The sequence below is a fragment of the Paramormyrops kingsleyae genome, chromosome 4 (genome assembly GCF_048594095.1).
Source record: "Paramormyrops kingsleyae isolate MSU_618 chromosome 4, PKINGS_0.4, whole genome shotgun sequence".
In the NCBI taxonomy this organism is placed as follows: Eukaryota; Metazoa; Chordata; class Actinopteri; order Osteoglossiformes; family Mormyridae; genus Paramormyrops; species Paramormyrops kingsleyae.
Window position 1 is genome coordinate 17,639,835 of NC_132800.1, and position 27,653 is coordinate 17,667,487.

The 27,653-nt window shown below is 43.1% G+C and overlaps 2 protein-coding genes and 1 long non-coding RNA gene across 3 annotated transcripts in view; 2 read left to right on the forward strand and 1 right to left on the reverse strand.

The window, feature by feature from the left end:
* Positions 1-4,489, forward strand: part of LOC140588902 (uncharacterized) — a 69,981-nt gene extending 65,492 nt beyond the window's left edge. Inside the window, exon 13 of the mRNA XM_072711542.1 lies at positions 3,957-4,489. Within this exon, the coding sequence (XP_072567643.1) occupies positions 3,957-4,489 (533 nt within the window). The remainder of the gene's footprint in view (positions 1-3,956) is intronic.
* A 9,927-nt stretch (positions 4,490-14,416) lies between these two features.
* The window catches only part of LOC111844580 (NACHT, LRR and PYD domains-containing protein 3-like), a 137,809-nt gene continuing 124,572 nt past the window's right edge, over positions 14,417-27,653 (forward strand). The window contains exons 1-2 of the mRNA XM_072711614.1: positions 14,417-14,498; positions 20,827-20,928. Coding sequence (XP_072567715.1) covers positions 20,867-20,928 — 62 coding nt within the window. The 5' untranslated portion in view covers positions 14,417-14,498; positions 20,827-20,866. The remainder of the gene's footprint in view (positions 14,499-20,826; positions 20,929-27,653) is intronic.
* The window catches only part of LOC140588944 (uncharacterized), a 212,645-nt gene continuing 201,008 nt past the window's right edge, over positions 16,017-27,653 (reverse strand). Inside the window, exons 2-3 of the long non-coding RNA XR_011990173.1 lie at positions 17,093-17,139; positions 16,017-16,597 (exon numbers count right to left, since the gene is read on the reverse strand). This is a non-coding gene — a long non-coding RNA (uncharacterized lncRNA). The remainder of the gene's footprint in view (positions 16,598-17,092; positions 17,140-27,653) is intronic.

Here is a 27,653-nt window from a genome sequence, read left to right on the forward strand (position 1 = left end):
AACAAACTTCTTAATAACTCCCACTAAAAAACTACTGTCTAGGATTTACGTGCATCTAGCAGAATCTGATACAATGCTCTCACTCCCTACCCACAAATGGGAAAGGGATTTACTCATCAATCCAGACACTAACTTCTGGAGGCAAATTTGCTTGAATACCTTTCGAATGAATCGGAACTCCAACCTGCAGCTATTACAGTACAAAATTTTACACAGAACACACTACACAGGGCAGAGGATGTTCCAGATGGGTATCAGAGATACTGACATATGCCTAACTTGTAAGAAGGATGCACCAGATAATTACCTGCATGCTTTCTGGTACTGCACACCGGTCAGCGAATTCTGGCAAAGGATTTGTGAAGACTTATCGACACACCTAGGGCATCCCATCCCACCCTCCCCCTCACTCTGCCTGCTTGGGGACCTCACTGACACTAATATGGACATGAATAAATCTTGCATGCTTCTTACAGTACTAACCATTGCCAAGAAAACAATCCTTCTGAACTGGAAGTCAAAAGAGAATTTAAATATAAATCTGTTCAAAAATCTACTCTTGGATTATGTTTCCATGGAGAGGATGTCTGCCTGTAAGAAAAATCAATTGATCGATTTTGAAGATATTTGGGCTCCAATAATTAACTTTTTAATGTAATGTTGTCGGGGGTGGTGGGGCATTGCCATCACTGTCCCGGGTTGGGGGCTGGGGTTGGGGGTTCTGCCCCCCTGGGGTGGGTGGCGCGCTGGGGGGGTGATCGGGGGGTGGGGCAGGGTTGTTGGGGTCCTCTGGGGTTTCTCTTGGCTGAGGGCACGTGGTCAGTGTCTCTGGGTGGCCGCTGGCCTGTTGGGGGCGGTGCGGGGGGTTGGGGGCTCTGCCCCCCTGGGGTGGGTGGCGCGCTGGGGGGGTGATCGGGGGGTGGGGCCTCTGGGTTCTGCCTGTGCCGCTGCGCTGGGGTGGGTGGGTTTGGGGCCGTGGGCTCTATCTGCTGGGGCCACTGCTCCGGCTCCCGGGCGGGTGGTCGCCCGCATGCTGGGGGGGCCTGGTCTGCCCGGGCCCGTTGCCTGGTGGGGCGGGTCGTTGTCTGCCGTTGGCGATTCCGGCGCGGGGCCCTCGGGCGCTGTGGGGTGGTTGGGGGGGGGGGCGGTGGGGGGATCCTCTGCCTCGCCTGGGGGGGGGCCTGGGGTGGCCGGGGTCATCCCGCCTGGCCGGACCGGCTCCCCGTTTGCTGGGGGGTCTGGAGTTGTCCCGTCCTTGGCTGCTAGCTGGGGTCTCATCGGGCGTGGGGGGGTGGGTCTCTCCCGGTCTGCGCCTGGGGGGGGGGGGGGTGGGTGGGGGGTTTGGGTGGCCCTGGCGGGTATGGGCGGCCTCCTCTCTTGGGCCGCGGGCCGGGTGGTGCTTGGCTCTGCTGTGCTGTGGTGGGGCCCTGGCAGGCAGTCCGGGGAATCTTGGGACACTCTGGGCCCTGCTAGGTGGATTGGGGGGTTCGGTTTGGGCTGGGCGGGGGGTCTGCCACTCCCCGGTCACCGCAGGTCCGCTCCCGGGTGGGGGGGGGCTCTTTGTATGGGCCCCCCTTGGATCGTCCTGCAGTGTCGGGGGGGAGGTGTGCCAGGTCGCTGCGGTGGGCGGCGGTCCGTCCTGCTGGGGGGCGGGCTGGGCCCCCCCGGTGTGTGGGGGGCCGTCTGCCGGGGGGGGGTGGTGGTTCCGGTTGGTGGGGCCCTTCGGCCCTGGACCCGCCTGCCTCAGTGGGGGGGTTGCGGGTGGGACTGGGGGGCTCGCCGCCCGTCCTCCCTCTGCGGGCCTCCCTGTACGGGGGTTGGCGCCCCTTTAGTCCCTCGCGGGCTGCCTCCTGGGTTGGGCGGGTGGTTGTCTCCGGGGCACATGGCCGTGGGCCCTTGTGCCGGGGGGGCGGCAGGGTGGCCTCGGTTGCCTGGTTTCTCCTGCCTTCGCCCTTGTGGGGGGGGTGCTGTTGCTTCCCCCGACGGCATCATATGCCAACACATCCAATGAGAAATCAGTTCACACCTACACTTACACATACATATAAGAATGGTTGAGCGATCAATATCATTATTATTGTTACTTTTTAGCGTGTGTTATAGACATAGGAATTGAAATATACATGTATAAGGGTAGGATCACGTGTGTGTATGCTACATATATATATAATACCTATTTGTCACATTATTAATTATAATTATTATTACTGATGTTATAATGTTTGTTGTTTGATGTCCTTGTAATGAGTGTTATTTTTCTTATGGTTGTTTGTATTCTGTATTCCCCTACACTTCATTTTCTCCATCCCAACGACATTATTAGTTTTATTTTTTCTATATACCTCTGATTCCTTTTTTTTTTTTTTTCTTTTCTCTCCCCATGGTGATTAATGTCTGTTCTCGTTACGATTGTTGTTTCTGTATCCCCCGTTTTTTGTTTTTTCTCCTCCACGGGACGGGTGAGTTCGGAGCAGCCACACTCTTTGCTCTTGAATTTAATGTAAAATAAAGTTGTCCTTCGAAGAGGGGGGGTGGTGGTGGGCAATAAAAAAAAAAAGGTACCTCAGTTTAAATGGTCTTTATCTTCGTTCACTTACAATTAGCCCGAACTACCGTAAATCCGACAAATAATCCGACTAATCATGAAATCCAATTCTAGCCCGGTTAATTGCCATTGTTAGCAATATCAGTTGATAACACATTACGCGCGGTGCTTTTCGTATAAAACTCCGTAGCAACACGTCCACAGATAAGTTGGACGGTATAGTGTGTGCGACCGATTTAATGAGCCACAAATGAGAGGTAGTGCTTAAACAGTATAAAACTACAACTTTCCCTTCTGTTCATAAAAGGCGCAGCCATCTTGGATTATGAATTCGGGATCCTCTGTGCTGCTCCGAGATATTTCTCGAATCTCTGAGAAACGGGAGCACGTATGTCGTCACTTCCGGCTTCAAAACTCGGAATCCGACTCGGAATTTTTCAAAAAATGTATTGAATCATTCCACTTGTAGTAAGTCAGTCATCACATCTGCCAACTACTAAAACTTTTGAAATCAGAGAAATGTGTTTCTCTGGTTCACAGTAATTTTCCAAAAGACGTATTGAATTACTGTACAGTTGTCATTTGATATTTCTGTAAAATTCCACTTGTAGTAAGTCAGTCATCACATCTGGCAACTAATACAACCTTTGAATTGGGAGAATTTCATTTGTGTGCTTTACAGTAATTTTCCAGAAACGTATTGAATTACTGTAAACTCACTGTAAATTTCTGTAAAATTTTACTTTTAGTAAGTCAGTCATCACCTCTGGCAACTACTACAACCTTTGAAGTCAGAGAAATTCATTTATGTGGTTTACAGTAATTTTTTTTTTTAATTGTCATAAATTGGTTTACTATGTATGTGAAATTATTGTATCTCTTTTAGGATTTAATTTATTATACTTTAAAAGGCAACTGAAATCGTTTGTTCTTCTTCCAAGTGTCTTTTTGGAAGACCTTAACATTTTTGTTAGAAAATCTTAGCAGAAATGATCCAGTAGCAAAGCCTGGTTACCCTGAATGCACTTTGCACTTTGTAGACGGTCCCTAGCAAAAGGCTGCGCTTCCAACTCTGCTTATTAGTTTGAAAATGCCTCGTCACTACAATAATTAATGAACATGTCAGTCACTATACAATGTTGTAGTACAATCTGTATTTTCTCCTGAAACAGAAAGTGTGACTTTTGTGATTTTTGGCGGTGGTGTTTCAAAGGTATAGGAGAGGCAAATCCGAATATCAAGTGAATAACCGATATACAGTAAAACCAACTTTACCACGCTGTGAGAGCATATTGGGAATAAAATGTGTGTATTGGAGCGAGTTCTGTGTTAGTGTGTGAGGTGTGACAGTGATAATGATGGAGATGCTGGGCTTCCTGATGGGATTAATCGCTCTTCCTCTTGCCTACAGACTCCTGCCAGCTGACGCTGGACCCCAACACAGCAAACAGACTCCTGTCTCTGTCAGAGGGGAACAGGAAGGTGACATGGGGGGCAGAGCAGCCATATCCTGATCATCCAGAGAGATTTGACTACTGGCCCCAAGTTCTGTGCAGAGAGAGTCTGACTGGTCGCTGTTACTGGGAGGCTGAGTGGAGTGGAGGTGACACCATGATAGGAGTGACTGATAAAGGAATCGGGAGGAAAGGAGGGAGTGCTGACTGTGGGCTTGGATACAATGACAAGTCATGGATGCTGCGTTGCTCTCCTGACAGATACTCTGTCTGGCACAATGATAAACAGACTGTCATACCCATAAAGCCCTCAGACTCCCGCAGAGTAGGAGTGTATCTGGACTGGGCGGCTGGTACTCTGTCCTTCTACAGAGTCTCCTCTGATAGACTGACTCTCCTGTACAGCTTCACCTCCTCATTCACTGAACCCCTCTGCCCAGGGTTTTATGTTTATCCAAACTCCTCCGCATCCCTGTGCATGCTGGGATAGCTCACTGTGTGCTGGAGGAATCATTTTTACCTCATCAGAGTGTCACATGTCGCTGCTTCTCCATGGCAAAAAGGTAAAATCTCTGCTTTTTTACCAGTATAACCCTTTTTACTCTGTCTGAAGTGTGACATACGTTAGATTTATATAAATGACTGGGTTCGGCAAGCTTAACAAACATGCAAAAGAACTGTATTTGTTTTTGATTAAAATGTAATGAAATCCTAATGATTGGGGGGGGTTCCCCTTCCCCTATATGCACATTAGTAACACACGTCAGATCAATTGATCAAAAATACAACAGGCAATTATAAAAGTTTCCTAACTAAAATGGTGAACTGCTATACCTGACAACCGACAGGCTAATTAGGAAACGGCGTCTCTCACCCCTACTAAGTAAATAATTAATCACACAAGTAATTCAAAATAAAGCGTAACACAATTTACTTATCACAAAAATACGGTTTAATGTGAGAGCAGAACCTCGTGTCCACCCCCTACAGCCGTCCTGAGGTAACTGCAGGTTTTCCGATAGTTGCAGCCTGTGAAACCCTGTGTTCCCTCAATAAACATCCCCACCACAACACGCCAGATATGGTTAACAGGTACAGTCATTATTTAACGTACAACAAAACATTAACCGGATAAATAAAATATTCTAAAAAGTCATAACATTTGATGAAGTTCAAAAATTTGCATATTTAGGAACAACAAGAATGGACAGTTAATAAGTTGATTTGTTATTCTGACTGCAGCCTTTCTGTTTTTTCCTAAGACTAACGTGGATAGTTTTCTGATTTCATTACATGCCTGATCATCAACGATGCACTGTATGTGATTCCAAATGACCAAAAACGCATAAATTCTCTTTTTTAGGAATCCTGATTTACTTTTTATTTTAGTTTGTTTTTTCTTTTTAATCTACACAATTTAGGAATAACATTATCAGATACAACGTGTCCCACAATACACTCACAGTGGCATTGCAGCTATACAGATATACCCCTGAACACAGTGGAAAGGTGGATTCTTACTCTGACATTCCTCTCCTTCCTCTGGTGACGAGCTCCACATTCTGTGCTGCTGCCTCTGCTGGTGGCTTGTTTGGTACAAACAGTGACACACATGCAAAGAGTCATTTTTACCCCTTAGGTAACACAAGCACAGATGTTTCTTTTTTCAAAAGCCCACAATTACCTCAGTTCTGTCCTGTTACTGTGACAAACACATATTTTCACTGAGGAAGACAGAAACACACACAGACATTTCTGTTCCTTCACAGACACATACACACGCATTCCTGTTTCTTCAGTAATATACAGATATTTCTAGTCCTTCATGCACACACAAACACACACACACACACACACAACTTCCATCTGCATGTAGAGTGATATTAATCCTGTTGTCCTTTGACGGTCACAGGACTGTCACTGTTTGACAGGGGTGTCACACATACCTCACTCACACACCTATTGGCCTCTTGCAAAATGATATCAGTTACATCACTGCCAGACTTTTCACTCACCCTGTAGAGATATTTCTAGTCATTCTCAAACAAATGCATATGTACACATGCAAATAAATTATAATAAATAAACATGTAAATGGCATCGAATAGTTTATTTCAAAGTATTTGATAATATAGGCTAGATTCATTTTGATATAAATGTTGAATTATGAATATGTTTATTCTGGTCTTTACGCTTAGGGAGGGGCTGTGTCTAATCTGAGAGTGGGGGGGCAGATATCAGTTTGGGTGGGTAAATGTCGGAAGGGGTGAGTGTGGTTTTTAGGCCACTTTATTTCACTTTGTGTGACTGTTTTTGGAATGTTTTCATTTATTTCAAGGTCAATTGAATTTTCATAGTTGTTTCATTCATTAACTTTGCTTGAAATAATAAAACACAGTACTTTAGTACGAATCTCGTTTGGTGGAAGTTTGTTCAAAATGGCCACAGTCTTCTTTGGATACGAGTCCAATCCGCATGGAGCACTTTTAGCAGAGCGAGGACGCCGCCATTTAGAAGATATCAAAGAACAAACTCCCCTGGCTCAGAAAAAGGAGGGAAAACAGGGGAAGCTGATGATTCTCCCAGAGCATCACAAGGTGGAGAAACGAGGAGGCAGGAGAGGATTGTCATCCTGGGCAGCAGGTTGCAGGGGGGGCGACGACCCCCAGCTCCTCAGGTGGCGGCTCTCTGGGGGGCCACGCAAAGAGACAGGAGAATCCAAATGGGGCCATTCAGACTTTATCCACAGGCCATGAAGAGCACATGCCAGGCACAGCGATGGAGGGATGCAGGAAGAGGGGGCTGGAGCTCCTCATGGAGAAGCGTTTCAACTGCCGAGCCTCCTGACATCAGACTCGAGGCGAAAGAGAATCAGGGTCACAGCAAAAAGTGAATGGGACTGACAGGGGAAACGGGGGGGCAGATAGAGTCCCTATGTTACACATACAGAGGAGAGGGGGATTAGATAATGAATGTGTATTTACAGGGCATGGAGTCAGACCACCACCTGCTTGCCGAGGGAGGGGGGTGGGGGGTTACGAAGGAAGGAATCAATAGCCGTTTTCACACATGAACTCCAGACATTGTCAGTAGAATCAGGATCAGACATTTTGCGGAGTTGCCCTTTCAGACATGTAGCACACAACTGTCTGTCGGACGTGTTCACACCTAGTATAGATACTCTGGCTGCTTTAAATGAGGGGTGGTGCTTGGGTAGAGCATGCAGGAGGCAGGACGTGATGCAAAAAGTACACTGTGGAAATCACAGTATTTTGTTTACAGCACATCGAAGATGGCGATAGAAGTTACTGACAGAAATTCTCAAATCTCATCATCTCTCCAGTTAGTTGTGTTCGTTGGGCTCTTCTTTGCCGTTGAAGGTTTGTACTGTTCGGTTTCTGTGCCTGTGGCATAATAGAGACATCATTAACACGCCCACTATGGACAATTTCCTGCTCCATTAAAACATGGGGGTCAATCAGAAATTACCCAGACTTAGTACTAGGGAGCTAGGAGGGTAAACTCCTTTTAATGTCTGGTATGACTGACTTGGATATTTGTGTTCACATGTACAGCCCCTCTGGGGAATGTTGAGAAAACTTTTGGGTGGCCATGCATGTCTGAAAGGGGCTAAAGTGGCAGAAACACAAAGTCATAGATAAATCAGTCTAAATTAACATGGGTCATAAGGATGATTGATATTTCTTTAGTGAACATTCAGAAATCGTTTGCTACTCCTGCACACTAGACGCTCCTAGTCCAGACCTGCACACATCTACGTGTCTAAAGTTCACGGGGAGAGAAGCCTGGACGGCTGTTCATACTGACTTACTCTATGGCAGACTGCAGAGGGCGCTGTGCTGCCATTTATTCCAGTTTATTGAATAATACGATGGCTTGTCATGTCTCTGTCTGACAGTTCTGCCAGGCTTTACTAGAGACTGACCGAGGGAACGACTCCAGCAGTGAAGGCTGAGCTGACCCTGTTATCTGGCCTGATTAACAACCAGAGAAAGACTGATGTAGGTTTGACTGTAAGAGAGATTTACCAGCATATGGTATTAAGGTGAGAACAGATCCAATAAGTGACCAAAGTTAAATCTCTCTTACTAACGTTAAAACTCATAAGCTTCTGTGGAATGTGCAGGAGCTGTTGGGCAGATGGCTGGAGATGGCAGAAGTGAGGCTGAGGCACAAGGCTGTGGTGGGGGCAGTGGCAATGGGAAGATCAGGACTGGGCAGCTCTCCAATGCCTCAATACAACAAGGTCCAGGGCAAGGAGAGGCGACTGCTTGTCCAGGAAGAGGTGAGGGCAGTAACCAACAGGATTGCAGGCATGAGGCAGCAGGGAGCTTGGATGAGATGGGAGAATGCAATGGAATGAAGGCTCACTTGGACGGACATCTAGAGAGCAGAGCCCCAGCGCATAAAATTCCTAATCCAAGCTGTATATGACATCTTACCGAGCCCTGCAAACCTCCCGCTGTGGGTAAGGCTGATACACCTTCCTGTCCACTCTGCTCTGGGGGAGGGACACTCCAACACATCCTGAGCAGCTGTCCGAAGGTCCTAGGGGAGGTTCTCTACCGGTGGCACCATGACCTGGTGCTGAAGGCAGCTGCTGAGAGTGTCTCCTCAGTCATGACAATAAGCAGCCCCACTGTCCCCCCAGGAAGCAGGTAACATTTGTCAAGGCAGGAGAACAGCTGAAGCCGCAACCTAGAGCCGCTGCAGGTGTCTACTGCGCAGGACTGGCAGATAATGGTAGATCTGGGCAAGCAGCTTAAGGTTCCGGCACAAAGCACAGTAACATCATTGTGACCAGACACTGTCATTCTGTCAGAAGCTTCAAAGCAGCTTCCCCTGATAGATCTGACTGTGCCCTAGGAAGATCGTATTGAGGAGGCTTTTGAGAGGAAGCTGGCCAAGTACCAGGGGCTTCTAGAGGATTTCCGGAGACAGGGGTGGGGAGCACACTGCCCTCCAGTGGAAGTCGGCTGCAGAGGCTTCACTGGCCGTCTCTCTGCAGAGTCTAACCCTGCTGGGCATGAGTGGGCTGCTCAGAAGGAGGCATCAGGACTGCAGCGGAGGCACAAGCCGCACAGCCCCCCTCCCCTGCGCCTGCTCTCACTCTGTCAGCTTCAGGAGTCCCTGTGGATATGTAGACTCTCCAGACTCTTTTAAGGAAGAACGACGCCTAAGTGTTTAAGCACCAATTTTGCGATGCAGTTTTTAAAAGGTTATGATGTGCAATTTTTAAATCTCAGCTCAGGTGAGAAGTGGCAGACTTACCTGTGGGGTTTATGCTACATACAGACCACCAGGCTCTGACTACATTATGGACCACGAAAGGAGCCGACAGCAGGAATGCGCTTTGTAAGATGGTCCTCCTGTCTGCTGTGCTTTAATTATGATGTTGTCTGTCATCCTGGGTCCCAAAGCCACACAGCTGACTGCCACTGCCTGCTACTGCTGCACTTAACAGGGACTGTGAACCTGAACTGGTTGCACCACTTTCAGCTGCCCAGGCTGCGGTTTTGCCTGATGAGTTTGAATGTGCTTCCTCTTCATGCCCTGAACTTTCTGCACTGTGCACTTCGATTGGACAATGATGACCTGCCTCAGTGAAAGCAGTGAATCCCCCCCCCCCCCCCCCCCCCCCCGCAACCATACTATAAAATGCACAACAAACTGAGAGTTAAGGACAGTTTAGTGTTTCAAGGGTCCCGTTCTGTGGTGCCAGTTACTCTGTGCAATACACTCATCACACTGCCGCATGACACCCATCAGGGTATAATAAGAACAAAACAGCGCTTATGTGATGTTATGGATGTGCAGGTCTAGGCTCCAGTGATAATTTCGTTGACGAAATATTTTCGTTATAATTTTCGTCAACGACAAATTTTCACTGACGAAAACGAGACGATAACTAAATAAAAATTAAGTGATGATGACGAAAACTATAATAAAAATATATTGACATTTTCGTTAACTAATAAAAACGAGACGAAAATGTGAGTGAGGGACGTTTTTGGAAATGATCCAATCAGAATTAATCTTGGTGCGTGGCGCGGTGAGACGCACACGCACATTTGGAAAATTAAGATACTGATTCACCTTGCGACGCGAGATGCGACAGTACATCTTGCATACATTGGTGGGTGTCTGTCTGACTTAAACTAAAATGACATGGCAATGGCTGGGAGAAAAAGAAGAGAAGATATATGGAATAATTTCACGTTTGATGTCAAGACAAACAAGACCTTGTGTAAACCGTGTGGAGCGGAAATCGCTGGTAAAAATACAACAAATCTAAAGCGACATCTGCAAGGTAATTTTTTCAGGTCATGCAGTATTTGCAATGGCATTACTGCCAAATACAGTTTTTCTTTTAAATAATTTGGAGTTGCACTTTTGCTTTACAGAATGAAGAATGTCATATGCAAGTTCTAAACAATGCATATCTAATTTTTGGTTTTTATGGAAAGACGATATTCCACATATTTAATGAGACTTGGCTTTATTTAATTTTAAGTTAGAATATTTTGTATATTACCACGGTTTAACTAAATTACATTTAAATTAAACCCAATATATTTTAGTCAACTAAATCTACAGTAGATTTAGTCGACTAAAATCTTATGCTTTTTAGTCGACTAAAACTAGACTAAAACTAAAACAAAACAGATGACTAAAATATGACTAAAACTAAAATTGCATTTTAGTCAAAAGACTATGACTAAAACTAAATTGAAATCTGCTGTCAAAATTAACACTGCTAGGCTCAGATCACAGGCTGCACCATCTGCCAAAACTCTGATTGAACAGCAAAGATGTTTGCTGCTCCATTACAGCCTTTTCAGTTCCCAGATGCTCCATGGAGCAAAGTCGCCTTAGATATCATGAGGTCATGTTAAACTGCTAGGTTCGCAATCACCCTCATGGATTGTTACTCAAAGTGGGCTGAGGTCGCTTCTACACCCTCGGTAACATCAGGCGTTGTTATTGGATTCCTCAGCAGCGTCATTTAGCCGACATGGCAATCCAGAATGTCTGCTCTCAGACAATGGGCTGCACCTTTCCTCCGCTGCTCTCTCTGACTTCTTGGAGGACTGAAACATATCTCATGTCAAAACCTCAGTGTATCACCCTGCTTCAAATAGGGCTGTGGAAAGACTTTAAAAGATTCTTAAATAATGTCTGCAAATGGCCATTCTGCAAGACAGCTCCTGGAAAGATACAGTGAACATACTGTGCAACTCCCCATGTGATGACCAGCGTCTCGCCATTTGAACTGCTACACGGCCGCAGGATGAGGATGAAACTCACCATCGTTCCTCCTTCAACCAGCTCAACGGGTGATGCAGCAGTTCAGCAGTGTGTTACCACTCGCCAGCTGGGGATGAAGGAATATTGTGACAGGAAGCAGGGGTACCTGCTGTCAAAGTAAATGACAAAGTGAGAGTGTGTGAACAGACTCATGTGCCTAAGGGACGTCCAAGAGTCTCTGATACGACGCACATTCAAAAGCAAGGGGGCCCATGCACACTGTCAGATGGAAACTGTGACACTCCTCTCACATCTCAGTGGTACCTGACCCGTCTCCAGAGCTCAGCTCAGCAGACTCAGTTCTGAAGTACTCTGAGGCCATGAATAGAATCGCGCTCTATAGATGACACAGGAAACAAAATGCACCCTGTCTGGGAGCACAAGCCTCCGGATTGGTTAAAAGACGAAAAAACTTGGATGGAGCAACACATAATGTTGGCAGTCATATGTGCTCAAGAAACTGTTGTGTTGACCATGTCCTGATAAACTACTGCTGCTTATTTATTGAGATGCAGGTACTTTAAGTGTTAGGCCAGAGTCATTGAGGTTGTTAATTTCGTTGTCGTATTTGAGTGTACTTGTGGGTTCTGGCTGTTGTGAATTTAGTTATGGTATTTTACTTGGATATGTTTACAGTTACCTCATACTGTAATAGAAGAGAAATTGTATGTAGTGCCATGCCTTTTTGAGAATTTATTCTTTTACGCCATATTACAGAAAGTTGAAAATAATAGACCGAGGTGGCAAGGCAGGACCCGGTTTCTGTGCCAGGGATCTATGGGTTCTCTGAATGTGTAAATCCAGGGCCTCGTTAGTTCGCTTCGGTTCTCAGCAAAATTTTAACAAACTCAACCACAGATCCAGTTTCAGAACCCTCTGGAACTCCATAAATACGCAGGTTATTCCGCCTGGATTTCAATTCTAAGTCATCCAGTTGCTCGCCCCCTGTCCGTGCATGAAGGCGGGTGATAGCACGTCTGAGCGTAAATAGCTTGCAGCTGCTTTTCCATTTTCTTAATTAATGGGATTATCTATCAATGCTTATGCAATATATCACAATTTAATATATTTTAATAAACATTTCTGAACGGACCAAAGCATGCCTGTTTGTTCCTTGGAGAGCCCTATATCCCCATCTCGTGCTAAAACAAACTGGGTAGAAAGCAGAAAGGCAGGAGAGAGCAATTATCACTTTGTCCATGTTTTTGTTAGTCTTTTGTTTGCTTTTCTCCAGATGAAACAGATTTGTCTCTGGGGGGGGACAGGGGTCCCGCTGCCCCTCCATACGGTCAGGGACGCGTCCCACATACAGCAGCTACAGGGATCAGCCTTTAATCTTTAGCTTTATGCTGTTCAGCTCTTTTACTTTTCGATTTTCCATGTATTTCTGTGTCCAGTAAGTTTCTCCCTCAAACACAAACACATAGAAAACACACACAAAATAATTTAAAAAAAGATATAAAGTGATGTCAAAGTGTCCCAGACCCATCCGGCCAAATTGAGCATCCAGACAAAAATGGCTTTGGTCAGGGAGGTGAGAAAGTCAGGGGTCTGGAACAGTCGAGAGCCAGGAAGATCAGTCCTATGAAGGCAGAGAAGACAAGGGATGAGGACACGAGGCAGTGGATGGGCAGGTAAAAACTAGAGAGACAAGGATCAATTGCTTCATGGTTCATGGATGAGAATAAAACTTCACACAGGTGAAAGCACTGATTGTGGTGTAATTGGTTTGCTCTGCCCTGTGGGGCATGACACTTTCTGAACCCACTGCATGTCATAATTCTTTTTAGGCTGTTGATGTGAATGTCTGGACTGTTTAAGGTCCAAATATGCATTTTCCCACAGGTGAATCTGACATAGAGATCATTAAGTAATGAGTTTGTTATAAATTTTCCAACAGACAACTTCAAAGCATTAAAGGAATAATATGTCTGTAATGTGGCTGAATTTTGGTGGTGGGGCTGCCCTTTTATTCAGCCTGTATTTTGGGTAAATAGTGAGTGCTCTTTTAATGAGAGCTGATGGGACATGCGTTGTGTGCGTCATAGCCAGTTAGGGACCTCTGCGCAGTCGGGTAATGTGGGGGGTGGGGGGGGTCATCTTGTCTGCGGGCATGAGCAAGACACGCGCGCCCTGCACATTACTGCCCCTTCAGTTATACACACAGATGTCACTGGTCCTCCATAACAGGAGTGGGTGAGGGAGCCCTGGATTACTGTCCCATGCATTTGGTAGAATGTACGTAAGACCAGCTAAGCCTGAGAGATATTTAGTTGTCCGTCGCTGTTGCTTTAGGATATTAAGCCATTTTACGCTTCCCCCCAGTTTTAGCATCTAATGTATTAAAGTCATTCTGCACTGATTCATCCATCATCGTAATCGCTTAATCCCAACTGGGGTTGCGGGGGAGACCGGACCTTATTCCGGGAACAAGGGGCACAGGCAGGAACCAACCCTGGTAGGCTGGCAGAAACACACACAATTTAAACTAGCCAATCAACCTGCACTGCACGCTTTTGGACAGTGGGAAGAAACCGGAGCCCCCGGTGGAAACCCACGCGAACACGGGGAGAGCGTGCGAACTTCTCACAGCAAGGAACCGGGATAAAACCCAGGACCTACATGCTGTGAGGCAGCAGCGCTAACCACTGCACCACCATGCTGGCCCTCTGCACTGATTCGTAATAGAGATTTTAAGACCACCCGTAATCCTGCACAAATAAAAAAGTAATGGAAATAGAAAGAGGGATCTGTGTAAAGCAGCCGTAGGACGGTGACAAATGTGAATAGTGAATCATGATTATGATCGTGTATTTATAATTTAAGTATGTTAATGATTTAAGTGTCACTGCGGTACCGCGTTTTATATGTAGCCTACAAATATAAAGCATAGTGTGCGTCATGACAGAATTATATGCCGGCGGGAGCTTGTCCCCTTTTTCTTATTGTTACTTGTTATTAAGAGACATGGATAATATCCCCAACAATCCTACGCCGGGCCACTGAGTTCGTGTCCATTTCTGCTTAGACCGCTCCCGCGTTTGGTATGAAAGTGATTATTTCCTACTGCGTGTAAATAAAAGTGAAAGTATTTTCAAGCTGGAGTCTCCATTTTGTCATGAAACACGGATAAGGTTCTGGAATAATATAAAGACATTTTGTATTGCAAGGTAAGATTATATTTAACAGATACAATTAATAATAAAATATGCATGTATAACACACAGTGGCGGTGCCGATGATTTAATGTTGCAGGTACTATGGAGAAGCTAGATTATTACCTGGTACAGGTGTGACTGGGAGCTGAGAGGGAGCAGAAACGCGGTCTGTCCTGGAGCTTAGATCGGGCCCAAAAAATTAAACCCGATCCTACCCGAGCCCGTGCACCTTGTGTCTGAGCCCGACCCGGTCCGACACATTAACTGTAATTATGAGCCCGAGCCCGATTTAAACCCGACTATTTTTTAATACGTGAGCCGTTGTAACAGACGTTCTCAACTACAATTCTAAGTTGTTTGAACTACAGAAATTAGTTTAGATTTATCTTAATGAAAAATGCAACAAGGACGAAGCATGTAAACTGCATTGTTTGTTTATTCAGAATGGATCGCAAATAGATCCGAATGAAAAAAAAACGTGAACAATGATAAACACAGAAAATGAACAAGTAATTAACTTTGGATGGCATATTTAATAAATATGATAACTTTAAGTAAAGGGTTAAGAAAAAGGTTAAATCCTTCCGTAAGCAGCCAACGAGGTATGTGTTAATTAAGTTTTAGTTAAGTTTGTTGTATTTAGCCATGTAAATGCTAACTGAGGTTCGTGTTAACTGTATATGAATTCTCTAAGCTGTCTTTATTGTTATTTATGTTTATATTTCATTTGAATTTCAATGTTTGTTAGCTAATATTGTAAGTAAATGTGCTTGATTTTGTGTTTCCGTATCTGTATTTAGTTCTCACGTCTGCCATGATGGTGATAATAACGAAGCCATTGTCTTTCGAATAAACCGTCGGCTCAGTTAAATGCAAAGGACTCTTGTGCTCGTGTCTTACGGGAGGGAGCTACATTTATAATTATGGCATAGCTCTCCACCCAATTAGGCTAATTAAGTAATGATTTAAAAAAAAAAAACACACAAATGCTTGATCATGGCCCGGCCCGGCCCGAAGATAGTGGCAGAAAATATCCCGGGTCGGGTCGGGTCAAGTCTGGGCTCGGCCTCGGGCAGAGAATCTAAACTCTAGTCTGTCCCCATGACTGGTTTGAAAAGCACTGACACAAGACTGACTGTGTTCCATGTAGGTATGTCACTATCACCAGTTTTGCGCCATAGGGGCTTTGGCAGGCAGCCTCATTTTCAATTTGGTCGCCATTCCCCAGAGCACCAGGGTATCCCAATAGTTTTTGCCTTTTTGTTGTGTTATTTTTGTGTCTATTAGGGTAACCCGTTCTGATAACGTAAAACACACCTTCATCTGGGGATTTCCATTCAAAACACGGTAATCTGACTTTCTGATAACTTCGAAATTTCCTCCCGATCTTACCGAAAATTTCACTCGTTAAAACCTTCGTTGGGACAATAAAGGTAAGCAGAATTATTCTTCCAACTATGATAATTATATTTCTTAGTTTATTGTGTCTAGGCGTATTTTGAGCAAAATTCCACGGACACGCACATTCACTACTTATATTGGTGTACAGATGGTGAAATAATATAAGCAGTACCATATGTAATAGATATTTAAACATGCAATGTATGTGACTGGAACAAAAACAATCTGTGAATCTTGTAGAGTCCGTGTGCTGTCTGTTTATGCCGTTTGTCTGCTATTACTTATGATAGGAGTAACCTGTGAATGTGTATCACACACACACACACACACACACACCTTTCTGATTCCTTAATTTGTTTATTCTAATTTGTTGTAGACCACACATACACACCAACCCACATGGATACCCCAAAGTGATTGTTAGCACTTGCATGCTCAGTACTTGTTGGAAACTTTGTGGAAAGAATAAAGAATCAAAAGAATTCTGGATTGATTGCATCTCATTGTCTCTGATCAGACATCTGTGGTGAACTAGTCCCCCACTGGCAACCCCTAACTGGTTTCTATATCAGTTTTCTATACACAGTATTAAGAAACTCTCAGCATTTGTGTCAGGGTGTGTCTCTCTCATTGCTGTCTTCCTACCTCCATGATACTTGACTCTGCTGCAGCAGCTGAGCTACAGTATCTGCACTGGGTCCAGAAACATTCTAGTTTTGAATAGATGAACACACGATTCAGTCAAGGGAGAACATAAGCAAGCCAATGTCTCATTTTACATTGTCTAACTATTGCATACAGTAGATATATTACACTATTGCCTGTAATAGAAGTCTATGTTCCACCCTACCAAAGGATTAATTACATACTGCAACCTATGCATGTATTTAATGTTTTACTTTAAAGACTAGCTATGTATTCAGAGTTCACTACAAATGCCTACAGTACTATGGCTATAGCTATAGGTTCTTTTGCATGTTAGACTATATTGCTAGTAGCATACAGCAGTCTGTATACCCTAAATCCCACGTTATCTGCTGATAATGACATTTTAAAATGTACGGGAGTTCTACGCTAAGCTTACAGCTGTTAAACACAGTGTAGGTTACTGTCAAAAACTGTCAGATGTAGCGTGAATGGTCTGAAAACTACTTAGTATATTTTAGTATAATGACTTAGAAGTATATTTTCTGTTTTCTTCTTACCTCCTCTACCGCGCTACTGTCCTCCGATGCAGCAGCCGAATTTAAACCTTTGGAGAATATTTCAGTTAATTTTATGCATTTGGCAGCGTCTGATTTTAGAGCCTTTTTTTTGCTTTCTCTGAGCTTTTCGGCACTGCCTTTCCATTGTTTACGGTCCATCTCTGACAATTAGCTTGTGTTACACTTACTGTTTGACATTCTTGCCAGATTTTGATTACGTCCGCGTAACCTCTGATTGGGTCGGATTGGGTCAGCCCATCTCGAAACCAGCCGGCTGTCGCCGATTGGGCCAAATGCTTAACATTTATTATTATTATTATTACTATTATTATCATCGTCATCATCATCATCATCAACATAATATTCACATCTTGCAAGAGATAAAAGCAGCCTGCATGTAAAACAATACATATTTAAAAAAAAAACAAAAAACTGACCGGCCCACATTTAAAAAATGGTCCGGCCCTTCTGGCATTTGCCAGAATTGCCAGATGGCCAATCCGCCCCTGTATTTACCTGTACCTTTTGATACTTTACTATGGACAATGCTTTTCAAATGTATTATTATTGAATGGATTATAATGATAACACAAAGTACTTTTTAATTTGATGCTGTGGACTCTTTGAAAAGACATTCTTTGTATTATTCACTACATACATTCTCCGGTGAGTATTAATTGACAGACAAATAAATTAAATAATTATTTGTTTTATTCTCAGTGTATCTGAGACTGTTAGGCAAGGAATAAGCTTTCTAATGATACCTAGTTTATTAAAATCTGATAAACAATAACAGAGTAATGCTCATTTTTCTGAACACCATAAACAAGTCACAAAGTCAAGTATGGTTCTCCATTGTTTTATCTGTTACTAAGTGGACGTTAAAAAGCCTTAATTGGCGTTACAAAATATCCTATAACTTTCTTGCCATTCATCACAGAAAGAAGTTATTGGTATCATTGGAAAGGTCTTATCAAGCCCTTTGTTCTGGTGCTATTTTTGTAAAAATCCAACAACTTTGAAATTTTTTGTGACATACCTATTCCATGTGGTCGTGTGTATTGGGCTGGTTTTGGGGCTTGATTTATCCATCTTACTTTGACAGTGGGCTTATTTTGGGCTTGATTTTCAGGGGTGAGGTTGCTTGTTTGTCTTGTGAGACTTGACAACACTGGTGTCTGAAATTTCTCAAACAAATTTCTTGGCAGTTACGGGCGTTCAAGCTGGTATTTTGACTACATACAGGTAGCTACATGCCCGACTAAAAAATGTATACCTATCAGCTATGTAGGATTCAGGGCTCCAGATGGCGACTAAAATGGTCGCCAATGCGACTTGATTTTCTATTTTGCGACTAGTTTTTTCATTCTAGTCGCCGGTGGCAACTCTCTCTCTCAATCTAAGAAAAGTTTTAAAATTAAAGCAGCAGAAACGGCTTTTAATTTTGTGCGGACACTCTCAGCCCGCGTCTACCTTTCCTATAACACTATCACGTGATTAAAACCAAACCTAAGGGAGGCACCATCTGAGACGCCCACTCTGCTTCAAATGTCATCTCGCTAACTGCTGCGATAAGGGATCCGAAATAGAAGAGAATCGGGCCACGACTACTCCTCTAATTCCGTCCTAACTTTCCACGTAACACGCCAAATGTTCTAAGTTTCCATGTAACACGCGAAATGGACAAACGAAAAATTTCTGACTTTTTCTCAATGCCCACTAGTCCAAATCCTGCCTTGTCTACTTCTGAACGAACCGAAGATAATTCAGTCAGTGGGTTATCTGAGGTACAGCCACCGGCGTCCGGAAATGTACAGTTATTAAAGGATGACAACTCCGTCCCGTTAGCAAAGTCTTCTGCGCCCGCAGCTCCGACGCCTGGGACACAGTTTAAAGCGGCTTGGTTACAGGAGTTCGTTTGGTTACGGTATGACAAGGGAAAGACGTATTGCAGCTTTTGTGCGCAAGCCGGACAAGAAATTGCTGGTTAAACAGAATTCATTTGTGGTACGAGCCATTTTAAAAAGGAAACTATGAAAAAGCATGGTGAGAGTAAGAAACACAACAATGTCAGAGTATTGCTTATTAGTAAACATTTGCAATGTTCAAATTTATGTGTCATTTATTCTTCTGTTATTATTTTTTATAAGACCTTGCAGAGGACACTAGTCCGCAAGTGAAATAGCCCAGATAGGAGAAAGGAAAGGCAGTGTGAGGTAGACCAAAGAAATAAATAAACAATACAAGTAAATATTAGTTGTTTATTTCACATTTGGCATGCGGTAGAGATTATGGCTCCCAAAAAAAGCATTTGGCTCCTAAATATTTTGGGTTTAGGAGCCAATGGCTCCCAAATTTTTTTGTTCTGTCTGGAGCCCTGGGATAATTAAATAAGTAAAGTCTAACTTGTAGCTCACGCAGAACCCTGTGTATTTTGGACATAAAAGTACAACTCAGGTAGGCCTATAAAAACAGCGAACCTCAACCCCAAAGCCCAAAATATTTTGTGTTTTTTCACCCAGCAATACGGTTAAGCAAGCTGCCGATGTTGTTAGTGGTCAAAGAAATATTACCTGTAGGATCCCTATTGTTTTTGCACTGATTATTTTGTATGATGCTATGACGAATTTACACCAATGAGATTTTTGCATCTCCCACAGCTATTTAGCATAAAGGTCACAGTTCCTGTTATGTGGTGGCAAAGCGACACATGGAAGTGATCAGGAACCTCAAAAGTTTCCTGTCAAGACAGTACAGGAAATCGGAACCAAGAACTAGGTTCCTGACCTTCAGTGTTAAAGCATATAATGTTTATTCCATTTTTATGAAGACATGTAATTCAATATAATAATAGAGAATATTGCTCAAGAATAATGAGAGAAAACTGCAATCTTTTATACTTATTCTTGTATAAGATAATGACCTATGTCACAAAATCCCTGAAATTCAGCACTCGATTGCTTTAGTAAGTGTAATACTACATATGAAACGTGTCAGAGTGACAGAATGGAGACCCCATGTGTAAATTCAGTGCAAAGTGTTGAGTACTAGCAGGCCCGTCTCTCGGGGGGCAGGATGACCCAACTTATTTGGGACCCCAGCTGAGGCCAACATAAACCAAGTATTACAGACCATAGTGCTGCTACTGCTTGGTCATTGTGATGTAGATGTGACTATAATGAAGAATAATAACTAACCAATTGCTGACAATCTGCAGTGTGACCTTTCTAGACTAGCCAGTGCAATACAGTAGTGTGGCCATGCAGGTTACATTAGCCTAAGTTATGTGATCATATGTCCAAGATAGGATTTACATTAAGTGTATTTCCAGTGTATATTTAACAGCCGTGTAACGGTACACAGAACTCATGGTTTGAATCCGTGCATCTGTCAATCTGTTTGAATAACAATACCTAAGAATCGTGTTTTCCATAGTGAACATATACTTGAAAATATACTGTGCCAATAAATGCAATTACGTATTTCATTGTGTGTACCAAACCGAAAATGGTGTATGAAACGGCACACAATGAATGCCTGTACCATTACAGCCCTAATATTTAGGCAAAATAACACAGTAAGATGAAATGTGGCAGCATACAAGAAATTAAGAAAAATATCATTAGCTAGGCAAGTTTCCCTTTTGGGCGGCACAACGGTTGCATTGCCCTAACAACAGTTCTGAGTAGCAGATATTGTGTATGTATATATTTATTTACCCTTCGTTTTCACAGAAGCCCCAGCAGGAGTCATCTGGTCTCAATCGGCAGAAAAATGAAGCGAGCTGCTTCTGAAATGAGCCCCCCTGTGAAGGGTAAAAGAAAGAGAACTGAGAGGTAAGACAGAACCTGTATCTGTTTGTACTGCTTTTAACGTAATACGTTTCCTCTAGAGCAGTGATTCTCAAATTTTTCGCAATAAATATCAGCTCAGAAAGCATTTCACTGTCCAAGTACCACCATTATGATCAGCATTGAAATACAGCAGCGTAGGCCTTATATGTGTAAACAAATATGTTTTACATATGTGGCAATTTTATTCCTAATATGCATAAAATTTAGTATTTATTGTAATCCTCAGCCACAATTGAGTGGCAACATTAACAACTATACTGCATTCACAGCAAGTGACAATAATAACCACTGTACTGCATGTAAACACTCACAGCCAGTGACAATAATAACTGTACTGTATTTAAACATTCACAGCAGATCATATCAGTTGTACTGCGTTGAGAATATTGCAGTCAAACACACAGTAAGTGAGGATATTAACTTTACTACACTGAGGATATTAAGAATAATAAATGCATTACAGTCAAACACACAGCAGCTGTGAATATTAATAATAATGGCTCTATACCAACAATCAATTTGTACTTCCTCCTCTTGCCATCACAGCTTAGCTTATCAGCTATTTAATGTGTAAAGCTAATGCTAAAAAAATTGGGCTAGTATAGTAAGCTTGTAGCCTATTGGCTGAAATAAAAACAAACATGCATTCCTTTCCTGTGGCGGTCCTCATGAGAACTAGTTTCATCATGGCGTTTGATGGTTTTTGCGTCTGCACTTGAGGATCCATTCAAAGTTCTTGCAATTTTCCAGAGTGAGTGACTGACCTTCATGTCTTAAAGTAATGATGGACTGTCATTTCTCTTTACTTAGTTGAGTGGTTCTGGACATAACGTGGAGTGGAACAGTAGTTGAATAGGGCTATTCACTGTGTAGAACTGTGTACCAACCCTACCTCTGCACAACACAACTGAGGATCCCAAACACATTAAGGAGGCAAGAAATTCCGCAAATTAACTCTTGAAAACCATTCCCGGTCAATACCTCATGAATCTGATTGAGAGAATGCCAAGAGTGTGCAATGCTGTCATGAATGCAAAAATTTAATTTCCTTCAAAATTTGTATCCAATTGTATTCCCTGGATGCCATCCTCTCCTGTCACCTAACTTTGATGCTTCAATTTGTCAAGACATTTTCCTGCTGTTTTTCAGGGAGGCGCGAGATGATTTTCAGAATATTATACAATAAGTTTTTTTTTTTTTGCTCTGCTATCAAAAAAAAAGTTATCAATAGCAGTCTGGTAGCTAGTAGACAACATTTATCATACAGATTGTGGTGAAATTTATTATGAGGAATGTCACTGAAGACTAAATTTATGGAGTCCACACCCCAGGGTGTAAATTGTTGTTGTTTCGTCAACATCTAGGTTTGTTTTTCCTGAAGGGACAGCATTTTCCAAAAATGCATATGCTCAAAAACATGGCATTGTGTCTTGTGGGGGTGGCAAACAAAATGGAAGCTCTTTAAAGTAACGGCAGATCATCCACAAGTAAAAATACATTAATGTAGTAAATCAGTAGCTAATGTTTAGTAGTAATCGGTGCTCAAATGCCTCAGTTATAGCTACGTATTGCCCTAAAGTTGTGAGAAATAATTCAAAGCAGTATGTCAACGTGGAAGTATTTCGTGAAGACTGGTTGCATGGCTACCAGGAAAAGCCCTGTGCATGAGATAGAGAGTGTGGTGGGTCCTTCCTCTCAAAACTCACCACAGTCGACCAGAAAGACGTCTCTATTAAAGAACCAACCACTGAGCTAAAGACAACAGTGGCTGCCATGCAGGAGAGACTGGAGGAGACTGAAACACGTGTCACTCATGGAGGAAAAATTGGAGGGGCAACTGACTGAGGTGGGCAATACTAGTAGAAAAATGGAGGCTTTATGGGGCTGAATACAAGTGCTGGAGAGTCTTAGCAGAAGGAGCACAGTGAGATCGGTTGGACTGAAAGAAACCTATGGAACTAAGGGGAGGCTGTTTAGCTGCATCCAGAGAATATTGACCGAGGCACTGGATATTACCACTCAGCTCAGCTCAATGTAAAGCACTTGCTAGTTTTTCCGCCTACACTATGGCTTAAGTGGAGCAGAAGGAATTAGAGCTTCAATACGGCAGAGAAGTTCGTTAGTGAGTGATGTCAGGCTGGTGGTAATAATAATAATCGATACTTTATTGATCCCTGTGGGGAAATTGTCTTTACACCTCCCTCGGCTTGCTCTTTTTGTAGAGTAAGCTGCCTGTGAAGGGCTGCCACCCATAGCGGCACCCAGGGAGCTGGGGGTTAAAGGCCTTGCTCAGGGACCCACAGACATGCTGAGGCTGGGTTTGAACCAGCAACTATGTGATTACAAGGCATGTGTGGATTGCATAATGAAAATATACAAAAACGACTCTTGACTGTGCATACATTAACCCTGCCCCGTGCTATAGAAATTGCAGTCTCAATGGAGGCAGCCGCTAAGAATACTCTCGAGCTTCAGCAGAAGTGTAACAGAGTGTAACACACATAAGTTGGAAGTGACACACACGAGAGATGCGCTCTGCCACAGATGTGGGAAAAAGTTGCACACAATTTACTGTAATATTTAGGCTTGTTTTTCAATGTTTTATTGAAACCTTGTAATTAAACCCCGTATTCCCCGATACCCTGACGTCTCCGTCCCGTCCCCGCTTGGCACAACAATATTATTATAATTAAATGTATTTAGGATTATTAATATTAAAATAATTAATAAGAAATCTGTATTTTAAAATGAGCACAGTCTCTAGGGTATGGAGGAGATTCCAGGAGACGGGCAGTTACTCTAGAAGAGCTGGACAGGGCCGTAGAAGGTCCTTAACCCATCAGCAGGACCAGTATCTGCTCCTTTGTGCAAGGAGGAACAGGATGAGCACTGCCAGAGCCCTACAGAATGACCTCCAGCAGGCCACTGGTGTCAATGTCTCTGACCATAAAATCAGAAACAGACTTCATGAGGGTGGCCTGAGGGCCCGACGTCCTCTAGTGGGCCCCGTGCTCACTGCCCAGCACCGTGCAGCTCGACTGGCATTTTCACAGATGAGACAGATGAGAGCAGGTTCACCCTGAGCACATGTGACAGACGTAAAAGGGTCTGGAGAAGCCGTGGAGAACCTTATGCTGCCTGTAACATCGTTCAGCATGACCGGTTTGGTGGTGCGTCAGTGATGGTCTGGGGTGGCATATCCATGGAGGGACACACAGACCTCTACAGGCTAGACAACGGCACCTTGACTGCCATTAGGTATCAGGATGAAACCCTTGGACCCATTGTCAGACCCTACGCTGGTGCAGTGGGTCCTGGGTTCCTCCTGGTGCATGACAATGCCCGGCCTCATGTGGAGAGAGTATGCATGCAGTTCCTGGAGGATGAAGGAACTGATACCATTTACTGCCCCCCACACTTGCCTGACCTAAATCCAATAGAAACCTTCTGGGACATTATGTTTCGGTCCATCCGACGCCGCTGGGTTGCACCTCAGAGTGTCCAGGAGCTCAGTGATGCCCTGGTCCAGACCTGGGAGGAGATCCCCACAGTGTCTTTGAATTCAACTTTCTGTAGGTTGATCATTTTCTTTTCCATTTAACGATGTGACATCCTTTTGTTCCTAACACATTACCCAGTCCGTATCAGTATAGAGATCCAATATGATTTTTTTCCCATTGAGATCTGATGTGTTTTCAAATTGCTCCTTTAATTTCTTGAGCGGAGTATAGACAAATTAATCAATAGACAAGAAAATGCAACAACAGCCAAGTCTAGTGAAAGAGGATGTAAGAATGATACTAAATGTTTCAAACTGGAATCATAATTTTATATCAGACACTTTGTCACATTAAAGCTAATTGTAAACAAGTATGTTTGCACCAAGAGCTTCACAGCATGTGACAGTAAATGAAGGCAGAGCAGAAGGTTAAACAGCTGAAGATTTAATGTGATGCTGTCCACATTATATGGATTATATTTATGTAATGAGGATTTTTCCTCTCGCTGTCCACAGTGTCCTGATGGAGAGAGCAGGCTCACCTGTACCCAGCTGTGTTTCCATGAAGAGTGACAGGTCAATGAGCCAACCAATCAGCTTCAGCAAGGGACCTTTTCCATCAGATCAAAGGTAAATATGCATTTAAACAAACACTGTTTAAAACACTCAGACCTGTACCCAGCTGTGTTTCCATGAAGAGTGACAGGTCATTATAACACTCAGACTCTCAGTCAAAAGTCATAAGAGCACACAAAACGATGAGGAAAAACTTTCTAACGGATACATATTTTTTTTTTACTTTTGTAAATAACATTGTCTTTGTGGATTAAAAATAGTTCTGTCTTATCTATTTATATTACATCTGAGGTTGGAGGTTGAGGATTAACTGTTAAGACTGACTTCCTGTGCACTAGAATTGGAAGTATATTTTTGAAAAGTACATTTTAGATTTCAATCCTCAGCGTACAGCTGGATAAAGCAGGATCCACCTGCACACTGCAGTATATCGATTAAGAAGGACTGGGCAATAGATTGTCTTCTTCTGGGGTGGATGTTTCTGCTTCGATAACAAATAAATGCATTTGTTGCAGCCCACTGGCTGCATGTCTCTATAGTTAGGCAGTAATATTAAAGTAGGAAGGGTTCCTAGCTATGACTGGCTCAGAGAGGAGCGCGTTAATATGTGTAGATTAATAAAACGACCTCGGCATCTTCTCCTTTTTCTGCCACAATGAGCCAGTTGTTTTATAATAGAGGCAACAAACAAATCATCTCTCCTAACAAAAGTGGTCACACAGTGAAATAGAATGCAAACAAACAAATTAATATATAAAACAAATAAATCAATAGACGAGAAAAAGCAACAACATCCAAGTCTAGTGAATGAGGTTGAAACGATAACAAATGTTTCATACAGGAATCTTAATTTTAGATTATTCTAGGGCTGAAAGATTTATTGATTTCAAATCGAAATTGTGCTTTGAAACAATGTGATTAACAAATCACATAGACTACGATTTTGGATATGCATTTTACAAGACATCTGACCCAGGGTTTAAAACTGTTGTGATAATAGCCATTTTTTGTGTTGTAATTAAATATGCATATTTGACTATTTAAATTTAATATTTTATTAATATTTCTAATAGAATTTTGAGTTATATTTTGGTATCTGTATATTTTTATACCTTTGTATTTGTTACAATGTAAGAGTTAGGAACCTTAGTACGTAGTTGCCACGTGATGCAAGTTGATTGACTGCTGAGTTTGTTGTTAAAGCGTAAGGACGCACAAGACAGCAGAAGCCTTGAATCCAGAAGCATCAGTCTTTTGACCGTCACGTCACGTTGTGTAGTATCTTTTATAATGCATAGTTTTAAGTTTATACAGTAGTAAAGCTACAAACATTACGAAAAAATCGTATTTATTTATTTTTTGAGATGTGTCCCATGTAAAAGAACTTCGAGGTCCGAGGCTAGTGAATCAGCACGCTGCACTCACAATAGTTTTACAAATTCATGGCGTCCTCGTTGTGTGACTGTCATTCTCACCAATTAGAAGTGCTGTGCTCTTCAAGTGCCGGTCATGTGCACCAAACAGATGGGGCCCAAGACGACTGTGTAAACGCCCAAAAACAATAAACACGTGAAACACAAGGAAAATATTTGCGGTGTGAAAAAAAGCTTCACATTTGCACATATTTTTAGAAAATAGGTTACAACCACAAATCAGGATTACAAATGCACAATAAGGGATGGATTTAGATGTATTTAGATTTTTTCCTGTCTGGAGGCATCTGAATGGAGCAATATTTTGATAGTCAGGCGAATTCAACCAATAATATCCAAAACGAAAGTCAAATGATTTTTGACTGGCTGTCAGGGTTTGAGGCACACAGATCCCGCCCACTTGCTGCTCAGTGTCTGGCAGTTACAGGTGTACAAACCTTTGGGTGCGTGAGGAAGCTGCCAGAAATCCCAGCATTCTGAGCACACATATATTGCGTTTGTACCTTTGTAATTCCAAGGGACAAAATAAATCCCTTCCTGTTAAATGTAATGAGGTGTTTATGTGGAGTGGAATGGGGAGTGAGCAGGACCGCCTTAAAAACGATCTACATGGGACTGATTAGGTCTGTACTCCATTATGGAAGCATGGTGTATGGATCTGCGGCTAAAACATTAATAAGCTGGATGTGATCCAAAGTCAAGCGCTAAGGCTCAGTTGTGGAGCTGTTAAAACCACGCCAGTGGCGGCCATCCAGGTGGAGATGGGGGAGATGCCCCTCCATCTTAGGAGAGATCAACTGGGCCTGGTGTACTGGGCAAATCTGAGGGGTCACAGTGAAAGTCATATGAGCCAGTCAGTTTTAATGCAATGCAAAGATATAGGGTAGGGAGCTGTATGGCGGAAAGATACAGAGAAGATGTAACTCTGTATGCATCCAAGACGAATGATGAGAGTGGGAGTCGCCTATGTAATTCCACAGCTAAAGTTAGTAACTGCTAGAAGACTTGATGATGACTTAGCTGTGTACACAGCAGAATTAGTCGCAATATGGTTGGCTCTGCTTTGGGTTGAAGGCAGTAGGCCAAAGATGGCGGTAATTGCTTCTGATTTCAGTTCAGCATTAATCAGCCTTAAAACGTGTCAGTCGGAATCCAGGCAGGATATTTAATTTGAAACAGTACAACTAGCAGACAGTTTG